Source organism: Bactrocera dorsalis, chromosome 1, assembly GCF_023373825.1.
Source record: "Bactrocera dorsalis isolate Fly_Bdor chromosome 1, ASM2337382v1, whole genome shotgun sequence".
NCBI classification, from domain to species: Eukaryota; Metazoa; Arthropoda; class Insecta; order Diptera; family Tephritidae; genus Bactrocera; species Bactrocera dorsalis.
Window position 1 is genome coordinate 74,439,221 of NC_064303.1, and position 21,382 is coordinate 74,460,602.

A 21,382-nucleotide genomic window follows, 5' to 3' on the forward strand; every position below is an offset into this window, starting at 1 on the left:
TCTCAATACTTATTAATGAAAACAATGAGGTGGTATTTAACATAAATGAAAAGAAAAGTATATGGAAGAAATATATTGAAAACGTTTTTTCGGATGACAGTAGATCAAAACAAAACCTTCATCTCCATCACAGACCAACTGGCAATTATATTACGAAAGGCGAAATAGAGAGAGCTATACAATCAATGAAAAATTAAATTGAATTTTTAAAGTTAATAAATGACAAAAATATGACTCTCTTAGCACAGCTTTTTAACCAAGTTTATGACAATGGCCAATATCCAAAAGACTGATTAAAATCAACGTTCATACCACTACCTAAGAAAAATAATGCGAAACATTGTAATGAGTACAGACTAATCAGTCTAATGTCACATGCTCTCATGATATTTCTAAAAGTCATTCACACCAGAATATATAAGAAATGTGAAGAGTCAATGGGCAAGACGCAATTTGGCTTCAGAGAAAGTCTTGGAACACGCGAGGCATTGTTCTGTATACAAGTTTTGGTTCAAAACTGTAAAGATGTCCAAAAAGATGTATTTTTATGCTTTATTGATTATGAGAAAGCTTTCGACACCATTAAACACGATAAACTTATGGAAATTCTTTATTCTATGGGAATAGGTGACAAAGAGATTCGTTGCATAAGAAATCTTTATTGGCAACAAACTGCCCATGTAAGCATCAATGGTTATATAATCGAAGAAATATCTATTTCACGAGGTGTAAGACAAGGATGCATTCTGTCACCCTTGTTATTTAACATACATATATTCGGAAGTAATATTTCAAGAATCGGTAACCAGTATTGATGAAGGTGTAAAAGTGAATGGTATTTTCATAAATAATATACGCTATGCAGATGACACAACACTTATAGCCGATAGCTTGATGGGATTACAAGAACTTGTAAACCGAGTTAACTTACGTAGTGACGAATATGGCCTACGCATTAACATAAACAAGACGAAGTATATGATTATTAGTAGGAAAAACATATACAATGACACACACCTCATGATTAATAATAGTCCCATCGAAAGAGTCAAAAATTTCAAGTACCTTGGTTGTCAGATCAATGAAAGTTGGGATTGTTCAAAAGAAATAAAATGTCGAATCGAAATTGCGCGAACAACTTTTCTCAAATACAAAAATATATTATGTAGCCATGACCTCAACATCACAACCAAAATACGTTTTTTAAAATGCTATGTTTGGTCAGTGCTTCTCTATGCGATGGAAACGTGGACTCTAAAAATCACAGATATGAACAAGCTAGAGTCCTTCGAGCTATGGCTTATTAGAGGAATCCTAAGAATCCCATGCACAGATCGAGTTACAAATAGCGAAGTTTTGAGAAGAGTAAGCCGCAATAGAGAGTTATTAAAGACTATAAAACAAAGAAAAGCAGGCTACCTAGGACATATTATGAGGCACTCTAAGTACGAGCTCCTACAAATAATTATCCAAGGAAAAATTGAAGGCAAACGGGGTATTGGCCGTAAACAACTTTCGTGGCTTCGAAACATTCGACAATGGACAGGAATCCAGAACGTGGGCAACCTTATAGATGTGGCGAGAGATAGAGAGAAATATGCTGCGATAATTCAAAATCTGTGATTTTTTTTTTTTTTTTTATTGTTATTGTTTTTATTAGATATATTCAACATGTAAACATTACATTATTATATTATTGTATTATTATTAAGTTTATTAATATTGTACATATTATTAATTGTTATATGATCACCAATATTCGAATACGAATTGACAAATAAAGAAGAAGAAGACGAACAAAACCCAAACTCTATAAGTCATTCATAATTTTTGTCCTGCTACTTGGAATATTCAATTGGCGCCACGAAGAGAAAAGAAGAAACGAAGAAAATTATAAAATTGTTTTCTCATGAACTACTAAATATAAAACGATGAAATTTTGTGAAGTCAAAGAAAAATGTTTGTTCTACATTATATATATTTTTTCACGATCCACTTGTTTAAAGAATAACATTTTACATAATTTTTTGTTAAACAATTCAAATTTTTCATGTGTTCTTTGCGCTAAAGAAAATGAAAAGTATTGGACACAACGTGGAAAATATTCACTTTTAGTAATCTGCAAACAAATTTTTGCTCATTCATACCATTCCGAAGATATTGAATTTTTTGTCCCCCTACCGCACTTAAAGCGTATGTCACACTCATCGTTGAACAAAGCGCTCGTAAGCTCCCGACATCTCTGCCGCACGAAAAGGATTAGCAAAACTATAATAGTAAGACATATGCTGTCCGTACATTTATTGTAGATAATGATACGATTGTTTAGTACATTATTTTGTTCTACTATGATTAATTTTCGCAGCGCACGCGATTTGAGAAAGTTTTTTGATAATTTTTTACACCTTGGGTTACATTATTGGAGTTTTAGTATGGATCCCTAACTTTTGTGAAAATTTAATATGGTTTACGTTCACCACAGATAGTGTAGCTTCCCAACAGTGAAATAATTTCTCAAATCGGTCAAGTATTTTCGGAGCCTATTCAATGTATTCGCTCTTGGTTACCGCACGCATGCGGTCTCTTGCCTTGCAACTTAAGCCCCTGTACCTGCCATTCGCATAGGATTGTATTAGACATGGGTATATGGGAGATAATTTTGGCGCAAAGATATATTATCGTCAGGAAAATATTCGGCACCTGGGAGCTGGAAAACTTTTGCGTAAATGTGGACTATTTATGGTCATAAGGTGGCATACTAATTTCTTATTAATTTGCAAACTGGAAAGTGAAACAATCAAATTAAATTCAAAATTGTGTTATATGGGAAGTAGGCGTGGTTGTAGTTCCATCAATTTTCATACTGTGACATTGGAGTGTCAGAAGAATGTCAGATACAAGATTTGATGAAAATTGGTCGGGTGAGTTCCGGGGTATGTGATTTCACCTAAAAGTAAGCGATGCCACGCACATCGTCCCGTCTCCCATAAAACCCTCTCGTATCATCTCGAGTGTAAAACTGTTTGTCTCCGTTGCACTTTTAGTAGCTTTAAACGTACTGTTATATGACAAGTGGGCGGGGCTATCTTCCGATTTCTATAGTGTCGGTAGAGGTGTTTATGGGATTAGTTCTGAGTGAATTCGGCACCTTTAGTGTTCTAAGAGATATACATATAAATTAACCTCTTCGAGCGCGGGCCCACGATCTTTCACGCTATTATAGCCGACTTAACAACCGCGCGCCAGTCGTTTCTTCTCTTCGCTACGTGGTGCCAATTAGATATTCCAAGCGAAGCCAGGTCCTTCTCCACTTGGTCCTTCCAACGGAGTGGAGGCCTTCCTCTTCCTCTGCTTTCCCGGAGGGTACTGCGTCGAATACTTTCAGAGCTGGAGTGTTTTCCTCCATCCAGACCACATGACCTAGCCAGCGTAGCCGCTGTCTTTTAATTCGCTGAACTATGTCACTGTCGTCGTATATCTCATACAGCTCATCGTTCCATCGATTGCGATATTCGTCGTGGCTAATGCGCAAAGGACCATAAAACTTTCGCAGAACTTTTCTCTCGAAAACTCGCAACGTCGACTCATCCGTTGTTGACATCGTCCAAGCCTCTACACCATATAGCAGGACGGGAATTATGAGCCTGTTGGCAAGAGTTATCCTGCGTTGGATTTCTAAGCTAACATTGTTGATGGTGCTTACGCTAGTTCCAAGATGGACGAAATTATCTACAAATTCAAAGTTATGACTGTCAACAGTGAAGTGAGTGCCAAGTCGCGAGTGCGACGACTGTTTGTTTGATGACAGGAGATATTTTGTCTTGCCCTCGTTCACTGCCAGACCCATTTGTTTTGCTTCCTTGTCCAGTCTAGAGAAAGCAGAACTAACGGCGCGGGTGTTGAGGCCCCACGATCACTTCTTCAAAATTATTGGAAAGCATGTGCGCCTAACTACTGCTATCAACTGTACCAAATTTGAGTTCTATACCCTTAGTACTCATTTATGTCCCTGTATACATTTTCGATTAATAGCGTAGGGTAGGCATAGCAGTGGTCCAGTTACGCCCTTCTACGAACTCCTCTTTTTTTTCAAGGAACTTGTATAAAGATATCTTAAATTTGACTCAAGTTACAGTTTGCAGGGATGGACGAATAGACGGTCGGACGGATTGACAAATAGTTACACGGATTTATCCTCGTTCTCCATATCTAATCTGACAATTCGTGTACAGCTGTGAAATTTCGTGATCTCATAAATTTATTTAACCCTTCTGCACAAATTGGGTCAAAATGACCCAAATTTAAGAAACAAACGCGTATTACCATGCCTTAGGATGGCTAATTGCTTATAAAACCATTTTGATATCCTCAGTCTGAGTCTTATGGTGAGTTGTACGTACACATTTTTTTTCCAGGACGAGCCAGTTTTATTACATAATTTTTTAAAAACTTTTCGTACGCGTATACAATTTGTGGGTCATTTTGACCACCAAGAAAATTTTTGCTCAAATGTGACTAAACAAAAAAAGCGTGCTAGTGCTCATTTGTGAATTTTGCGGTGCCTAGTGATAACGGTATTGAACTTTATTTTCTGATTTTTTTTTATGCTATGTATGTACGTATGTATATAGTTGGTGAATTTTGTTTTGCTCTGGGATAACTGTATTCTACTACATACAGCAAACATACGTACAAGCTTATGAAAATGTTGTCAGTTGTGTGATTTATTTGAACTGTGAAGACGCTCGTGTAGACAATTTTTTTGCTCAGTGATATGCGAATGTAAAAATCTGTGCCATTAAAATGCAGCGAAGAAACCAGGTAATAATTTAACTTTTTTATAATATTGCGATTCTTTTATTATATGTAGGTATGTATTCATATTTGTATAGATTCTATCACGGCAAAGAATTGAAGAAATTTTCAATGATGATGACGAGTCACTTGATGAAGCGTCTGATGAAGATCAAGATTTTCGATGTGATGAATCTGAAATAAATGAGTCTGATATATCTACAGATTCTTTTGATAGCGTTGAAAGTCTTAGCAGAGAAACACAAGGAAATAAGGAATGTTTTCCTGCAAAAGATGGTACGATTGTTTGGTATAAAGATCCTCAACAAATGCAATGCAGCAGAATGCGACAAGAATGCATTCTTTCAAATAAACCAGGCCCTTCACAACACGCACGTTCCTTGGTTGCTAGCATAAAAGGTGCTTTCGATTTATTCATTTCACTAGAACTGAAACAAATTATTGTTGAAATGACCAACCTCAAGGGCGTGCAGTTATATGAAAGTAAGTGGGAGATCATTGATATAATGGAACTGGAAGCATACTTTGGGCTGCAGATCATGGCTGGTGTTTCCAAGTCTAACGGGGAAAGCTTGAGATGCTTATGGGATGAAACAAATGGAAGACCCATATTCCGCGCTGTTATGCATATTGAAAGATTTATGCAAATTTCACGATGCCTCCGTTTTGATAGCCATGAAGATAGGGAAACCAGACGGTTACGTGATAAGCTAGCTCCAATAAGAAATATTTGGGACAAATGGAGCAAAAATCTTAAACTGATGTATAATCCAAATGAAAATGTGACCGTCGATGAGCAGCTGGTACCTTTTCGTGGAAGATACTGTTTTAGACAGTACATACCTTCCAAACCTGCCAAATATGGCATAAAAATATGGGCTCTTTGCGATTCCAAGTCCAACTACGCATGGAATATGGATGTCTATCTAGGAAGGGCCAGAAATACTCAGCCAGAAAAGAATCAAGGTAAAAGCTATCAACATGAGAAAAATAGCGGTGAAACAAATAATACAAAAATATTTTCTTTAGGTGAAAATGTAGTTATAAATCTCACACGCAATTTGGGGAGAGGTTATACCGTCACGTGTGACAACTTTTTTACAACCTACAATTTGGCTGTCGAATTGCTACGACGTAAAATAACGGTAGTAGGAACAGTTAGAAAGAACAAGAAGTTTCTTCCCCTCCAAGATATTGACGTCAGGAAAAAACCAGAGTATTATTCGGAATTCTTTTTCACACAAAATGTGACTGTTGTGAGCTATATGCCAAAGAAATACAAATTCGTTGTTGCAATGAGTACTCTTCATCATTCGGCAGAGACTAGGGCTGATCAGAAAAAGAAACCAGAAATAATACATCACTATAATGCGACTAAAGCAGGTGTTGATGCGCTGGACCAATTAGTAGCAACGTACACATGTAAACGCCAAACGAAACGATGGCCAGTTGCACTCTTTTCCAATATGGTCGATGTTTCGGGATATAACGCATATGTTATATGGACCGAACTTAATCCCGAATGGAACAGAAATAAAAACTTTAAGCGGCGATTATTTTTAGTAGACTTGGCCACATCTTTGGTAACTCCGCACATTGCACGCCGAAAGCGAATGCCCTATGGTCCTTCTGCAAAAAGAGTTGTGGAAAACATCCAGGAAGCAGTCGCAGCAGACACTCCCAGTTTATCCACGGTCGTGCAGCCTCAAGATTCTCCATTATGCTTCTTGGGTAAGAGGCAAAGGTGTTTTTATTGTCCACATACTAAAAACTCCAACAAGCATTCAGTTCGTTGCGATAAATGCTTGAAATTTATATGCAAACAACATAGTGTAAAGGCAGTTATATGTATAAATTGTCAGAATTGATGTATTTTTTACTGAGTCCTATTGAAAACAATTTTGAATTTGTTAATTTTATGTTTGAATAATAAAAAAAATGAGTTTGCCATTATAATTTTAACATACTGACGTGTTTTTGCTATTGGGTCATATTGACCCACAAATTGTTTATGAGGGGTACAATCTCAATTTGTGCAGAAGGGTTAATTTATATTTAGAACTTTGTGTTGAAAATATCTGAATTAAATGATCTGTTAAGATAAGTATGATTGTTATATAGTACTATTAAAGCAATTGAAATTTACTTTAATTTGTTGGCTAATTTTAATTTATTCCGCCGAATCATTTTTGATTTGTTTTTTTTTCATGCTACATTTTTAAATGGTGCAACTGTTAGTGCTAATAAATATTGCTTACTAAAATTTCTTTCTTGTTTTTATTTGTTTTCCATCTCTGTTCACAGCTGTTTGCGAGTTTCTTGATTTTCGTATGTCACAGTGCATCTCAAACTGCTCGCTACATCATTTTTATTGCATTTATTTGTTATAAATAGTTTTGTCAGTGTACTTTTTACTTTTATTATTTAAATTTTTTTATATTTTTATTTAATATTTTTTTATCATTATGACTTGCAATTTCCCGCACTGTTCTGTGAAAGGCGTGTCGGAACGCCTTGTTAGGATATAAGATTCTATTCTTGATAGTAATGGATTGCGCTGGTCTTGCATTAAATACAGACAAACAGAAATTTAACCTTTGCAGGCGCGCAATTATTTCAAGGAAATTGGCCGTGAGCTTGAAACCCTTACCGAAAAATTTAGACACTATGAAAAGTTGTTTTAATAATTTAAATACCTAAATGTTTAAGAAGAGAATCCAAAACCTTCCTCTAAACGTAAACGTCCGCCTGATGAAGACACCACTGCATCTTCCTTAAAAAGAGTGCCCCATCCACCATTGACTTCATCAATCTTTCTTCCCCTTGTCCTCAAGGAGAGAAGTTTTCGTCTGCTCAAAACACTGAAAAAACTGTTACTGAACATGGTACGAGAAGAACTTCTCAAGATCCGCCACCAAATAACTGTAAGTCAGGTAATAAAAGGAAAAAGGCAATTTTTATCTCAAGACTTTCTGCGGATACCACAGTCGATGACATAAAGAGTTACTATAAATCTCGACGAAATTAAAAACGGACGACATAGACATCCGTAAATTTAATTTCAAATGCGACAGAGATATTTCGTCTTTTAAGATCGACATATCCGCTAACAATTTTCAATTGGTACTTTACAACTCATTCTGGCCATCTGGGGCCTTTTTGCGCGAATTCGAGCATAAACTCGATGTAGTTGTTACTAGAATGCTAAGAAAACCCGTTGATAAAAAAACACTGATTAACAATAATTCGCTGAGTATTTATTACCAAAATGTTAGAGGTCTTCATACAAAACTTATAGATCTGTATTTTAATAGCATTAATTGTAATTTTAAAATCATTCCTTCCACAGAAACTTGGTTAAAGCCTCACAGTTTTGATAATGAAATATTCAATAGCGAATTTGAAATCTTTAGATATGATCGCCTGAGCAGAAAAGGAGGTGGTGTCTTGTTTGCTGTTCATTCTTAAATTCCATCTGTAGAAGTCGATGTTCCGTATGCAGACTTCACAGAATTTTAGTGCATTCGAATTTGCGCTAATAGTGGCCGATATGGCCACTAGTAGATAACTTAACTATCTTATAAATCGCCTCAATTGAACTTATCTGTATACAAGGACGAGGGCAAGACGAAATATCTCCTGTCATCAAACAAACAGTCGTCGCACTCGCAACTTGCCACCCACACCACTGTTGACAGTCATAACTTTGAAGTTGTAGATAATTTCGTCTATTTAGGAACCAGTATTAACACCACCAACAACGTCAGCCTGGAGATCCAACGCAGGATAACTCTTGCCAACAGGTGCTACTTCGGACTGAGTAGGCAATTGAGAAGTAAAGTCCTCTCTCGACAAACAAAAACCAAACTCTATAAGTCCCTCATAATTCCCGTCCTGCTATGTGGTACAGAGGCTTGAACGGTGTCGGCGTTGCGAGTTTTCGAGAGAAGAGTTCTGCGAAAGATTTATGGTCCTTTGCGTGTTGTCCACGGCGAATATCCCATTCGATGGAACGATGAGCTGTACGAGATATACGATGACATTGACATAGTTCAGCGAATTAAAAGACAGCGGTTTCGCTGGCTAGGTCGTGTTGTCCGGATGGACGAAAACACTCCAGCTCTGAAAGTATTTGACGCAGTACCCGACGGGGGAAGCAGAGGAATAGGTAGACCTCCACTCCGTTGGAAGAACCAAGTGGAGAAGGACCTGGCTTCGCTTGGAATATCCAATTGGCGCCACGTAGCGAAAAGAAGAAACGACTGGCGCGCGGTTGTTAACTCGGCTATAGTCGCGTAAGCGGTGTCTACGCCAATTAAGAAGAAGAAGTTTGATAAGTTCTTAGATCCGGTTTACGTTTATAACGCGTTAATATTCTCTGTTGTCCGATGTGATCCTTTGATACTGCCAGAGGACTCGTATCATCCTGCTTTGGAAATTAATATCGAAATCATAGCCAACTTTGTTCATAATAATACACAAGACCTTTGTTCTCGGTTCAAACTTGGAACGCTTATTTTAAGAATATTAATGATTAATAATAGCAAAAAATAATATTATAGGTCTTCCAAAATTGTTCTATTGTTTCGTCAACTCCAAACGCAAGTTATCTAATTTTCTGTTCGGGAAGAAATACAAGTCCAACTACATCTAAAATATCCAAAAAATGTTCCACATCAGCACAAGTTATGTTCGATTTCATGCACGCACCATTTCCGAAGCAGACGTCTTATATCAGTTAAATATGTTAGAACAATCATTTATTTATGACCCAGATATGATTCCTTCATGCTTCCTTTTCTTTAATTTTTGTTATTACGAGTACAATCGGTAATACAAAGGATTCATATACTTCCCTTTTTACATTAATATATGATCTGTTAAATACACTTATTTCACAATTTTTAAATTTTATTACAAAAGTTCCTCTTTGTTTAATATTTTGTCTGTTACAATTTTGTATAATTTTTGATTGAAAATTTTTAAATATTAGTGTGCCTGGTAGCACTTCATTTACAGATTGCTCATTACAAATTCTGTGCTTACAAGCTGCTTCTTAACATTTTAATAAATTTGTTAAACATTGATCCTTCTCTTTTATTAAATTTTTCTCCAGATTATTCTTAATTTCTACATTGTACATACATATTATTATCTTCATCTACTAATACATCGTAAACATCGTCTAAAACCCATGATTTATTGTTTATATTGAGAAGGGGTTCAATTTTGATTTGGGTTAGGATGCTGTTGGTATATTGGGGTATAATGATCGCGTTATCCTGGAAAAGTACTGCTGTTTTTATGTGGCTATAGCTTTCGAAATCAGTAATGAGATTTAGTTCTGTAGATGTCAGTATATCTGTTGGTATTATGCCTAATTTGTTTGAAAAAATTATCTGTCCAATGTCGTCCACGTGATTGCGTAAAAGCGATATATCGTTGTAAACCTGATAGGCGTGTTTAATGAATTGAATGTCGTCTTCCAAAGTCTTAATCCTATTCTGCGCTGTTTCTTTAAGTTCGTTTATGTTATTACTGACAATAATTTGTTGCTTATTTATGTATATGGTTTGGATAAGTTTGCTAAAGTATAATAAATTATTAATATTTTGTGCATCTGTTCTTTTGCTTTTATGCAATTGTGTAAGTGCGTAGCTAATTTCATTTTCGTCATCGCTGTTCATGGTACCTGCTATGTATTTTAGTCCTTTCCCTATGATATTAAGGAGACCTCGTTTAGATTTAAAATGTGGGTGTAAACCTTCTAGCTTCGCTTCTAATAAAATAAAATTTTTGTGAGTTGTTCAAGCAATTGTCTGTCCTCGAAAGTAGTTGTCTTTAGTGTATTAATGTTGTCCAAAATAAGTGAAAGTGTTTTTTCATATTTGGTTAAGTTGATATAATGTAGGACTTTATAATAATGGTTGATTGTCCTCACTCCTCCTGTCTTAATTGGTAAATATCCATTACTCGTATTATTTGTCAAGTCAGGATTGTTGGGGATTCTTTTGTTGCTGTTACTACTGATAGTATTTCTATTAGCTGCTGGGCCGGATATAGAATCGTCGTCCACTTGCTGAGCTGTATGTGTTTGTTGTTGGGGGGAGAAGAATTCCGTTTGCATGCGGTGTCTTTTCCTTAATTCTGCTTTTCCTTTTAACGCTAGGGCACAATGCGCTTGGTTATGTAACGTTGTGCTTGTTTTTATTTTGTTTATAAAAAAAAATAACTTTTTTCCACCATAGAATAGTTAGTTGTTGCTTTATTTAACATATAAATTTTGCATTGACTTTTTCGAACAAAACTTTTTTGCACTTTGTTCTTATTGTATTTGTTTTTGTAACTTATTTTGAAGTTGTTGCAATTTTAAACTTCAATAGCAGCTTTACACTTTTACAGTCACTTTTTTGTTCATCTAGTTTACATTAATTTAGACACTTATATTTTCCAGAATTCATTGTGTTACATTAATTTTTCATATCTAGTTGTTTTTCTGTATTTTCACTTTGTTGATCTTACTGATTTGCATTTATATTTTCTTCCTTAATACTTTTTGATTTAATTTATTTTTTGTTTGTTTCTGTTCATTCCACTCACGAATAGAGCTGGCTAGCAACTAGTGTTTCCCGTTTGCTTTATGCTACTAGGGAGCCTTTCTTTCTCTATTATTTAATTATTTATCGTATACGTCTTTTAGTATATTGTAGTATTTTATTGTTAAATTTATAAAATGATGTGTTACAAAATTAATTTATATACTTAAATTGAAATTAAGTTTGTATTCATTACAACATAGCTAATAAAGTGAAAAAAAAGTTATCCAGCCAGATTCCGCATAAAATGATAAGTTTTAAAGATATTGACTTCAAATAAAGTGCATTTGAAACCTGAAATATAAAAGTAAAATGTTAAAAAGATTTGGAATGACTAACGCAAAAATTTTTCAATTATGTAATCTAATCGACCCAGGCTATTTTTTAAAACAATTTTTTTTGCATAATATTTTACATGTTTCTTATTCTTATTGTTTATAAACGTTTAAATATGTACAAATTTAGATTACACATACAGTGGCGGACAAAATTCTACATACACCCCCTGTTTTCTTCGATGTGAGAGTACAAAAACTTTTTAGAAAAATGTGTTGATACAGTTTTATTCTAATCTTCTTTCTAATAACAACAAACTTAAAAAATCCATTAATTAATATAAAACTACAAATTTATGGAATAAAAACTCAAATATTGTGTTGACAAAAGTCTACATACAGTACAAAAATATCTTAGTTCAGTGCGAAAAACTGTAAAAAATGCTAGTTATTAAGACGTTTTAGTATTTAGTTGGGTCCCCATTGGTATCTATAACTGCTTGAAGACGCCGTGGCATTGATTCTGCTAAATTTGTCAACGCTGCAAATGTAATGCTGTTCCAAGGTCCCAATATGCGCTCTTAGAGTAGAGCAGAGATTAGAGAGCTAGAAATTTGGTGTTTTCTAATTCTACGCTCCAAAATCTCCCATACATGTTCAATAATATTCATATTTGGACTTTGAGGTGGTGTATTTAATTCATTTGGAGTATAATAATGCAACCAATCCTTGACAATTTGCGCCGCATGCATCGGATCGTTATCTTGTTGAAATATCCAACCGGAACCGAGCCCTAAATTATCCACCAAAGGCTTCAAATTATGTTGCAACAGAGACTTATACTTATAACCGTCCATTTCACCTTCAATAAAGTCCGAATTTCTAACTCCAGAGGCCGCAATAACTCCCCAAACCATTACGCTGCCGCCACCGAGCTTCACAATTGATACTACGTTCTTCGGTTCAAGCGTGGCGTTAGTTTTCCATCAAATTTTAGCACTTTCATCACTACCAAAAAGAGGGAATTTAGAATCATCTGTAAATGAAACTTTTTTTCAAAAATCCATTTCCTTTTTTGGCGAACTTTAAACGAATTTTCCGATTTTTTCAGAAATAAAAGGTTTCTTCCGTGGTGTTCTACTGTGGAATCCGTTATCGTTTAGAGTTTTTTTTTTTAGTGTTCTTGGTTGGATACTCATTTGTGACGTACTCGCTATGCGTTCGGCTATATTTGGAGCATTTACTTTTGGATTTTGGTCTACTTCGTTGAGAATCAGGCTGACGTATCTACGAGATTGTTTTTTTGGGGGTCCACTGCGCGGTTAATTTTCGTTGGAACCATTATTTTTATTTTTTTTCTTTGTTTTATCACCAAATTTCTTACATCAATTGATATTTCATTTCGCGGAGCCATTATAGCTATTTAAGTGTTTAAACCACAACTAAATTCAATAAATATCAAACAATAAACATATTGAAATAAAAGAAAAGGCTAACGTTACCTTACTGTTAATATAACAATGTACAAAGTATGAGATTTGAACTGTATGTAGACTTTTGTCAAAGCAATTTTTGAGTTTTTCTTCCATAAATTTGTTGTTTTATGTTAAATAATGAACTTTTTTAGTTAAGAATAAAACTGTATAAATACATTTTTCTAAAAACTTTTTGTACTCTCACATCGAAGAAAACAGGGGGTGTATGTAGACTTTTGTCCGCCACTGTATATCTTGCGTTAAAAAATATTTTTTATTTTTTGTTAATTTAAAAAGTTTGCGTGTCTGGGTCGATTCGACCCTAAAGTTGGTAATGGAGGGTTAAAAAACCGAAAAAAATATAATTTTTTAGCTGAGCTGCATTGGGGCAGCGTTACCGCGTAGTTTTATTGGAGTAATCAAAACTGAAACTTAGCTTAACCAAATTATAAAATTTATACTTAATTCTAAACTAAATAATTACCCGTGGCGTGATTCGTTTCCACGAATCTAAAGGCCTGACTATAATATGCATATGCAGCCGTATGTTACTGTCAAAAAATTAACGAAAAGTCTGTCAAATGCATAAGGAACGGAGAGTAGACTTTTGAATGACTATAATGTAGTTACTTACATGCAGAGGAGAAAATGCTCAATAAACAATTCGTGCTTTGATTTTATATTTCGTCTGGATTTTGCAAAAATGACTAGAAAATTAAAATATTTAAAAACAATTAAAATGCTTACTTCTCTGTTAGACGGAATATGCATATTAACAAAAATTAGTGAAATTAAAAAGAAGAGTTCGGTCATGTTCAGTGAGGGAAATAAACAGGAAGAGGAGGTAGGATGGTTTTGTTGTACGATTCCTAGAAATGAAGGGAATTGACTATATTTTTTTTTTATATACACGCGATTGAAATAAAAGGCATATTTTTTGACGTAAAAACATTTCATTTTTCAGTATTTTCGACTAAACTTTGTATAAAACATTCGTCGTCCTACATCTTCAAATTCAAAATGATGTATCTGTTGACAAAAAGCGAAAACAGCTGATTCCGTACGGAAGATGCGACCAGTTTCGCATTTTCCTTAAGCAAATGACGTTTGTAAAAACTTGACGAAACTTCATGTAAAGTACATTATAGTTGCAACATACAATTTGTATGTATTCGGACAGTTGCTTACGCTGGCTTAAGCTAGCTTATGCACATTATAGTTAGACCTTTACTCTGCACTTTCTGGTGCATTTCCGTCACACGTGCCGGGAGCTGTAAGTCAATACTTATTCATGCTACAGGTGTTGCGTTAACTCATACAAGTATACCAACCCTTAACAAAACTATTTAATTCATCTCTTCAGCATGGCTTATTTCCATCTATATGGAAAAAGTCATTTATACTCGTAATTCCTTTACGTAAGAGTGGATTTAGGTCTATTAAAAAATACAAGTATAGGGGAATAGCAAAGGTGTCAGCAATACCAAAACTTTTTTATTTATTGAAACGTAATAAAGTGATGATTTTACATTTCACTGAAATTGCAACTAGTGGTAAATGTAAACTCACAAGTAATATTTTTCTTAATTTATGAAGTAAAACAATAAAAGCTGTAATAACAAGCTTCTTCTTTTTTAAACAATATTTAATAACTAAATATAATGTTATTTTTTTAGATTCTTAATAGATCATGAAACGTTGTTTTTTTTCAGTCTGTACCTGAAATTCTAGTCCCTCCTACTTGTCGGCCTTCAGTGTTTATATGATTCTGTAACCTTTTTGCATGTTTCGCGAATGACTTACCGAACTATTTTTTAAATGAAGATCACAATGCACAACCGAATTGAATATGTACCACGGGGCATAGTACATGTGGTGATTACGTAGTTTGGCGGCGTAAGCATGTCGCCAGTAAACAAAATATATAAGAGTGGTTCCAGAACACTTTCTTATGGTACACCTTAACGTAGTATATTATTGTACCTACTTGATTCTGAAGTAGCGGCTACTCAGGTAAGAGTCGTATAGATCGTTTAAATACTGTGGAAAGTAAAGTCTTAATTTATGAAATAAGCCATAGTGCCACACTCTATCGAACGACTGGGATACGTCAAGAAAAACAGCTGTGCAATTGTGCTTCCATCGCATCTTCGATTATGCTCGTTATTCGATGAACTTGATCGATTGTGGAATGTTGAGATCTTAATCCAAATTGATGAATGGGTATAAGTCCCATTTCTACAATTATGTTCTGAAGCTGTAATCAAGTAGTTTGGACAAAATAGGCAAAAGTGAGAGTCTTCATGTTCGCTTTTGCCAGGTTTTTGTACCATAATGATTTCAGATACTTTCCATGACAGTGATACGTATCTTTGATTTAAGCAAGCGTTTCTTATCGTCGTAAGCTTTGCTATTGCTTTTCACGTTAGACTTTTTAGTACATCAGCAGTCACCAAGTCGAAGTCGGAAGCCTTTTTGGTTTAAATCTACTTTTAATAATATTTCCACTTCTTCCAGCTGCGGTAAAATTCCATAGAACAAAAAAGGACTAAACGTTTTAGTTAGTTTCTCTGAAAAAATTTCCCTTTTTCTTCGTCGCTTTTGGCCCAGGATCCGTTTGGCTTTCTGAGCGGTGCATTCGACAATATTGCTTTCCTACCAAAGGAAACAATCCGTATATTTATTTTTCCTTAAACTCTTAATAATAGGTTGTCAAAAAAGTCTTGCAGTATTTTCGCTAGTTGGCGCTGAGAGCGCGTAGTTCTAGTTTTATTCGTCGCATTGGGTCATGCTATACCTTTTTGGAAAGCTCATTTCACGCGCTAACACTAGGGATGATCGATATTCAAAAAACATCGATGTTGACATCGATGTCATAATCGAAAGCTCAACATCGATGTTCGATATTTATCAAAAACCGAACATCGATGTTGAATCCATCGATAATTTTTCATTAATAATTGACAAAGAAATAAAACACAATATATAAATTCGAAATTTGTTAAGCAACAGATCAAATTATTACATATCCCAATATTTTTTATTAATTGACTGAAAGAAAAGTAATTTTGGAAAAGAAGAACCTTTTAATCGGTTTCATTCTTGATAAAGAGTAGAACCAGTTTGAAAAGCTTTCTGAGAAAAATAAGATAATAACAAAAGGAGAAAGATCCTTTTTTTACAAATCTACTTCTGGGAAAAATAAGAATTCATATTTTTGGACTACTATATAATAATTGTGGCATAAAATTTATATACCAATTGAAATAATAAATTTAAAATGCGCAATAATATTTTGATTTATGCTTGCATAAGTTTTTTAAATTTAAGACTTCGCTCATTCCCAACCCAATTTGCATAATTTTTCTGTAAATTAACAATATTAAACTAAATATTAATTTTTTGAAAAAATGTTATTTTGAACATGTACTTTATTTTCATAATATAACACAACCGTCTTAAGACTCGCTCTTCTAATTTTCGTATTGCCAAATTGAAAATGCCGTGGGCATATGTGCAAATGGGATATTTTGCCTCTTCAAAATTTTCATAGAAATGAAAACTGCGCTGTCAAACTGCTGAAGTGACAGCTTCTAGCTTACTATAAATGGCAAACTAGATAGTATTCTATATCTAGTAAGCTATGAGCAATGTGGAGCCTCCACAGGCAATGGGCAGGGCAATGCAGCTAGTATTTTATATATTCTATCCTGTCGAGATGCTCCGTAAGTTGCATTGCTTTGGTGGACGTCCGTGTCGTGCGTGAGACCGTAAGTTAACATCAATAATCGATTCCGTTAACATCGATGTTGCGATATTTTTCGTATAGTAACATCGATATTAAAACATCGATGTTTTTGCTTTCAATATCGATGATCATCGAACATCGACGTTCATCGAGCATCCTTAGCTAACACGTGTTTGATTGATTGTCGTTTCTTTTAAGTTGTTCGTGAGTTATAGCGTCGCAAACATTGAGCAAAATAAAGAGAAAATACGGCATATTTTACAGTACTGCTACGATAAAGGCAAAAATGCATCTCAAGCCGCCAATGAAATTTGTGTAGTTTATGGACCCGATACAGTTTCCATTTCCACCGCACAACGATGGTTTCAACGTTTTCGTTCTGGTGTAGAGGTGGTCGAAGATGCGCCACGCTCCGGAAGGCCTGTCGTCCAAAATTGCGAAAAAATCGCTGAATTGGTCGAAAGAGACCGGCATAGTAGCAGCCGTAGCATCCGCCAAGAGCTGGGCATGAGTCATCAAACCGTTATAAACCATTCGAAGAAGCTTGGAGTCACTAAGAAGCTCGATGTATGGGTGCCACACGAATTGACGCAAAAAAAACATCTTTGACCGTGTTGGCGCATACGAATCGCTTCTAAATCGCAACAAAATCGACCCGTTTTTGAAGCGTATGGTGACTGGCGATGAAAAGTGGGTCACTTACGATAACGTAAGGCGCAAACGGTCGTGGTAGAAAAGCGGTGAAGCGGCCCAGACGGTGGCCAAGCCTGGATTGACGGCCAGGAAGGTTCTTCTGTGTGTTTGGTGGGATTGGCAGGGAATAATCCACTATGAGCTGCTCCCCTATGGCCAAACGCTCAATTCGGACCTGTACTGCCAACAACTGGACCGTTTGAGGGCAGCACTCATGCAAAAGAGGCCATCTTTGATCAACAGAGGCCGAATAATCTTCCATCAGGACAACGCCAGGCCACACACATCTTTAGTGACGCGCCAGAAGCTCCTGGAGCTCGGTTGGGAGGTTCTTTTGCATCCACCGTATAGTCCGGATCTCGCACCAAGTGATTATCACCTTTTTCTGTCCATGGCGAACGCGCTTGGTATTCTGAAGTTGGCCACAAGAGAGTCCTGTGAAAATTGGCTCTTCGAGTTTTTTGCCAATAGGGAAGCGAGCTTCTATGAGAGGGGCATTATGAAGTTGGCATCTCGTTGGGAACGCGTCATCGAACAAAACGGCGCATATTTGACTTGAATCGCATTATTGTAACCAATTTTATGAACAATTGAAAATTCAATAAAAATACCGCAAGACTTTTTCGAAAACCTATTATAATTAGAAATTTTTTGATTTGTAAACAACTTTATTTTGTTGCTGAGAATCTTAGTGAAATAATTTAGTTCTGTTTTATACGGAGGAAATCGCGTGATTGCCATTTCTTACGTAGTTTTCTCTTTTTCCTTATGAGTTCTAAAATATTGGAAAGATAATTAGTATACAGGTTTTTTGTTTAGAAACAGAAGTACTTATCCAAGCCGTTTCTTGAATAGTTTTCGTAAATGTATGAACTTCTTCTTCTGAAATACGAGTATCTTGAGTTGTTATATTTATTTCAACATCAATATTTTTGTAGAGCATAACTATGAAATACTCCTAGTCCGTATGTCCATTAGAGAAATAAGGCGGTATGTCGATTTCTTATATATGGCCATTTAGGATTAGATATACTGGCGAGTGGTCCGAATTTAAGTCCAATACATTTTCCATGGTAATGAATTTCTTAGATATTTGTCGAGTGATGAAAAAGTCGAGCAGATCAGGTAGTTTTTTGTGTCGGAAAGCCAGTAAGTCGTATTGCCAGTAGACATAAAGCCAGATCCAGTAGCCATAGCAGCTTTAAATAGCTCTCTCCCCTTTGGTGTCGTAACTCATGAATCACATTGGGTGTGTATTGCGTTAAGGGGGTATTCTGGTCTAGAAATTAAAAAAAATCGTTTTTTTTTTTTATATATTTTCAAAGTTTAACTATTCAAGAATATGTGTACAAGAAGATTTTTCAAAATTCAAATTATTTTCGGAGATATAGGCATGTTTCTGGCCCGGCATCCAAACTGGTTCGACCGGAACGCGAAACTTTAAACGCGTTTTTCTCAAAACTGACTTTTTTTTACTAGATCAATAGTATTTTTCTTTTTTGGTTTCAGATAACTAGTAGGGTTGAAATCATGGGTATGGTCACGAGGAAATTTCTAGAGACCCTCCACTTGGTCAGCTCACATTTTTTGAAATTTTTTACTTCTTTTAGTTTTTAATTTTTTTCTGTACTCTTCTGAAATTAACAAATAACTAATAAAAAATGGATAATTGTCTTTTTTACGACACTTTAAAAATTACCTGAAATTCATGCTTCTAGACCAGAATACCCCCTTAAAGTCACACCCCATGATGAATTTTTTATGGTGTTTTAGTATAAGTTCTGTGTACAAGTCCATTACGCATATACCACGCGATTGCTTGTCCTCGAGCGAGTATCAGGAAATTTGCGATATATTTAATTTTCTTGTAAGTTTTCTATAATCCGAAATGTCAGAAAGGTTTATTTTAAATGAACTTTGACCAATGAACTGAAGTGTGAAATAATTTTTAACTTCTGCATTTATCAAGGAAAGCATCAAAGGAGGATTAAAATTTTCTGATGTTATGATTGGCGGAGGGCTATAACTTACTTTTATATCTTATTTACCTTTCGCTGTATTATCAGGGCTCGGAGATTTCAGCATTACATCCGATGAAGAATTCGCTTTTCGTTTTTTAGTTTCTCTACTTTTTTTATTTTTTAATAACCACTTTGTTTAATTTTCAAGCTCATTTTCTTTACAAAAGTCGATTTTGGTGGAGAAGAAGGCGTTTCATTGGTGTATTTGATAAGCGATTTCCTTAAATTTTCATTTAGGAGTTTAAGTGTCGCATTTTCACTTTTAGCTTATTGTTCAATGCTTTTATTTCCTTAACTCGTTCGAGCAACATACCTATTTGGAATAATGGAAATGTGATTACGATAAGTAATATATGTAAACTGCTTTATCGACTGTAAGTGCAGATAATGTAGTGTCCCTGGCCACCTACAAGTATCAGAGAACGTATATTTATAGCAGAGAACGTTTAATATAGAGAAGGTTCACGGCGCGAATAACGTAAAAATATTTTTGGCTAACTCGGCAAAGATGGAAGAGTCTCACCACAGACAAATTATGAGCGAGTTTCACCACATTTAACAGCGATTGAGGGGTTTTTAGAGTCTATGAGAATAACATGTAAATGTAAATAAAAGAGAACCAATGCAGGGCAATATACATACATGTGTATTTATATGCAGGTGGCTTTTGGTTGGCGGAAAAGTTCCTGTATACTATATACAAGTAGTTAGATTTTTTCTAAGTCTAATATACAATTCAATATTGACATGTAAACATAATTATGAAGTGAGTATAATTTTATATGAATGCATAGTACTATTTACAGTCAATTTGGACTTGAATATTTAATAATTTTATTTGATTTTTACATAATATACTATACTAATAAATATTTTTGTATTATTTCTTCGTAATAGAAATTGAATTTATCACAACAAAATATGCATGTATGTATAAATACATCGTCTATTATATTAATCTTATTATCTGCTCATATGATTGCATGTATACGCATGTGCGCGTTCAGAAATTCATATCATGATTTTATCACTTATCAATATACATATTACATGTGCGCGCATTGATCTGCATGTTCATATATTCATATGTACTTATATGTACATATATTTGTATACACTTCCGAACAAATAATGCACAATCATACAAACATACATATGCGTACACATGTGAATATGTCACCACAAAAAATTTAAGCATTGTTCTACAAAAACAACAATTGTCTAAATAGCAGAAGCATCACAAGTCAATATGGTAGCCAAATAGCCGCACGCATCTTTCGCATCTCCGTTGTCAAGATCAACCAATGGCCGAAACTGGCGTTTTGTCAAATATTAAAATACACACGTTCTTATGGACACAGTTATGTAGTTGTGCAGCTGCCTCAATAACTGTGTCCCTAAGAACGTGTGTATTCTAATATTTGACAGATGTCGTTTGCAGTCTGTCGCGCTCATTGCGTTCAGCGCTTGTGTGATGATAGAAAATCCAAGCTGTGCCGAAAAAAATAAACGAATGGCCGCCGATTGTCACCGCTTCCCTTGCCGCTGTAACAGCTTTGCCTACAAACGTGCGTAAATATGTATGCATGTAATACATACGTATGAGCGTGAATACATATCGATGCAGATTTTTGCGAGTCACGGAAAAATATTTTAGAATGGACAAATATTATAAATCGACAACTGCGTTGTTGCCACTTTTCTCACTTCTTTCTGTGAAGAAGCATCAGAAAGTTGTTCAATTTATGATTTTTAGCTT

The 21,382-nt window shown here is 35.1% G+C and overlaps 2 protein-coding genes across 3 annotated transcripts in view; both read left to right on the forward strand.

Annotated features, from left to right (window-relative positions):
* LOC125776860 (protein Wnt-10b) overlaps positions 1 to 21,382 on the forward strand; it is a 595,050-nt gene that overhangs the window by 566,637 nt on the left and 7,031 nt on the right. The window lies entirely within an intron of this gene.
* Positions 4,235 to 6,854, forward strand: LOC125776730 (piggyBac transposable element-derived protein 4-like). 2 transcript variants are annotated; one of them, XM_049450289.1, is made up of 3 exons: positions 4,235 to 4,821; positions 4,893 to 5,781; positions 5,845 to 6,854. In XM_049450289.1, the coding sequence occupies exons 1-3, from the start codon at positions 4,804 to 4,806 to the stop codon at positions 6,681 to 6,683; spliced, it is 1,746 nt and encodes a 581-aa protein (XP_049306246.1). In that variant the 5' UTR covers positions 4,235 to 4,803; the 3' UTR covers positions 6,684 to 6,854. The 2 variants fall into 2 exon arrangements, with proteins under 2 accessions (XP_049306246.1, XP_049306240.1); XM_049450283.1 differs by having other exon boundaries at positions 4,893 to 6,854.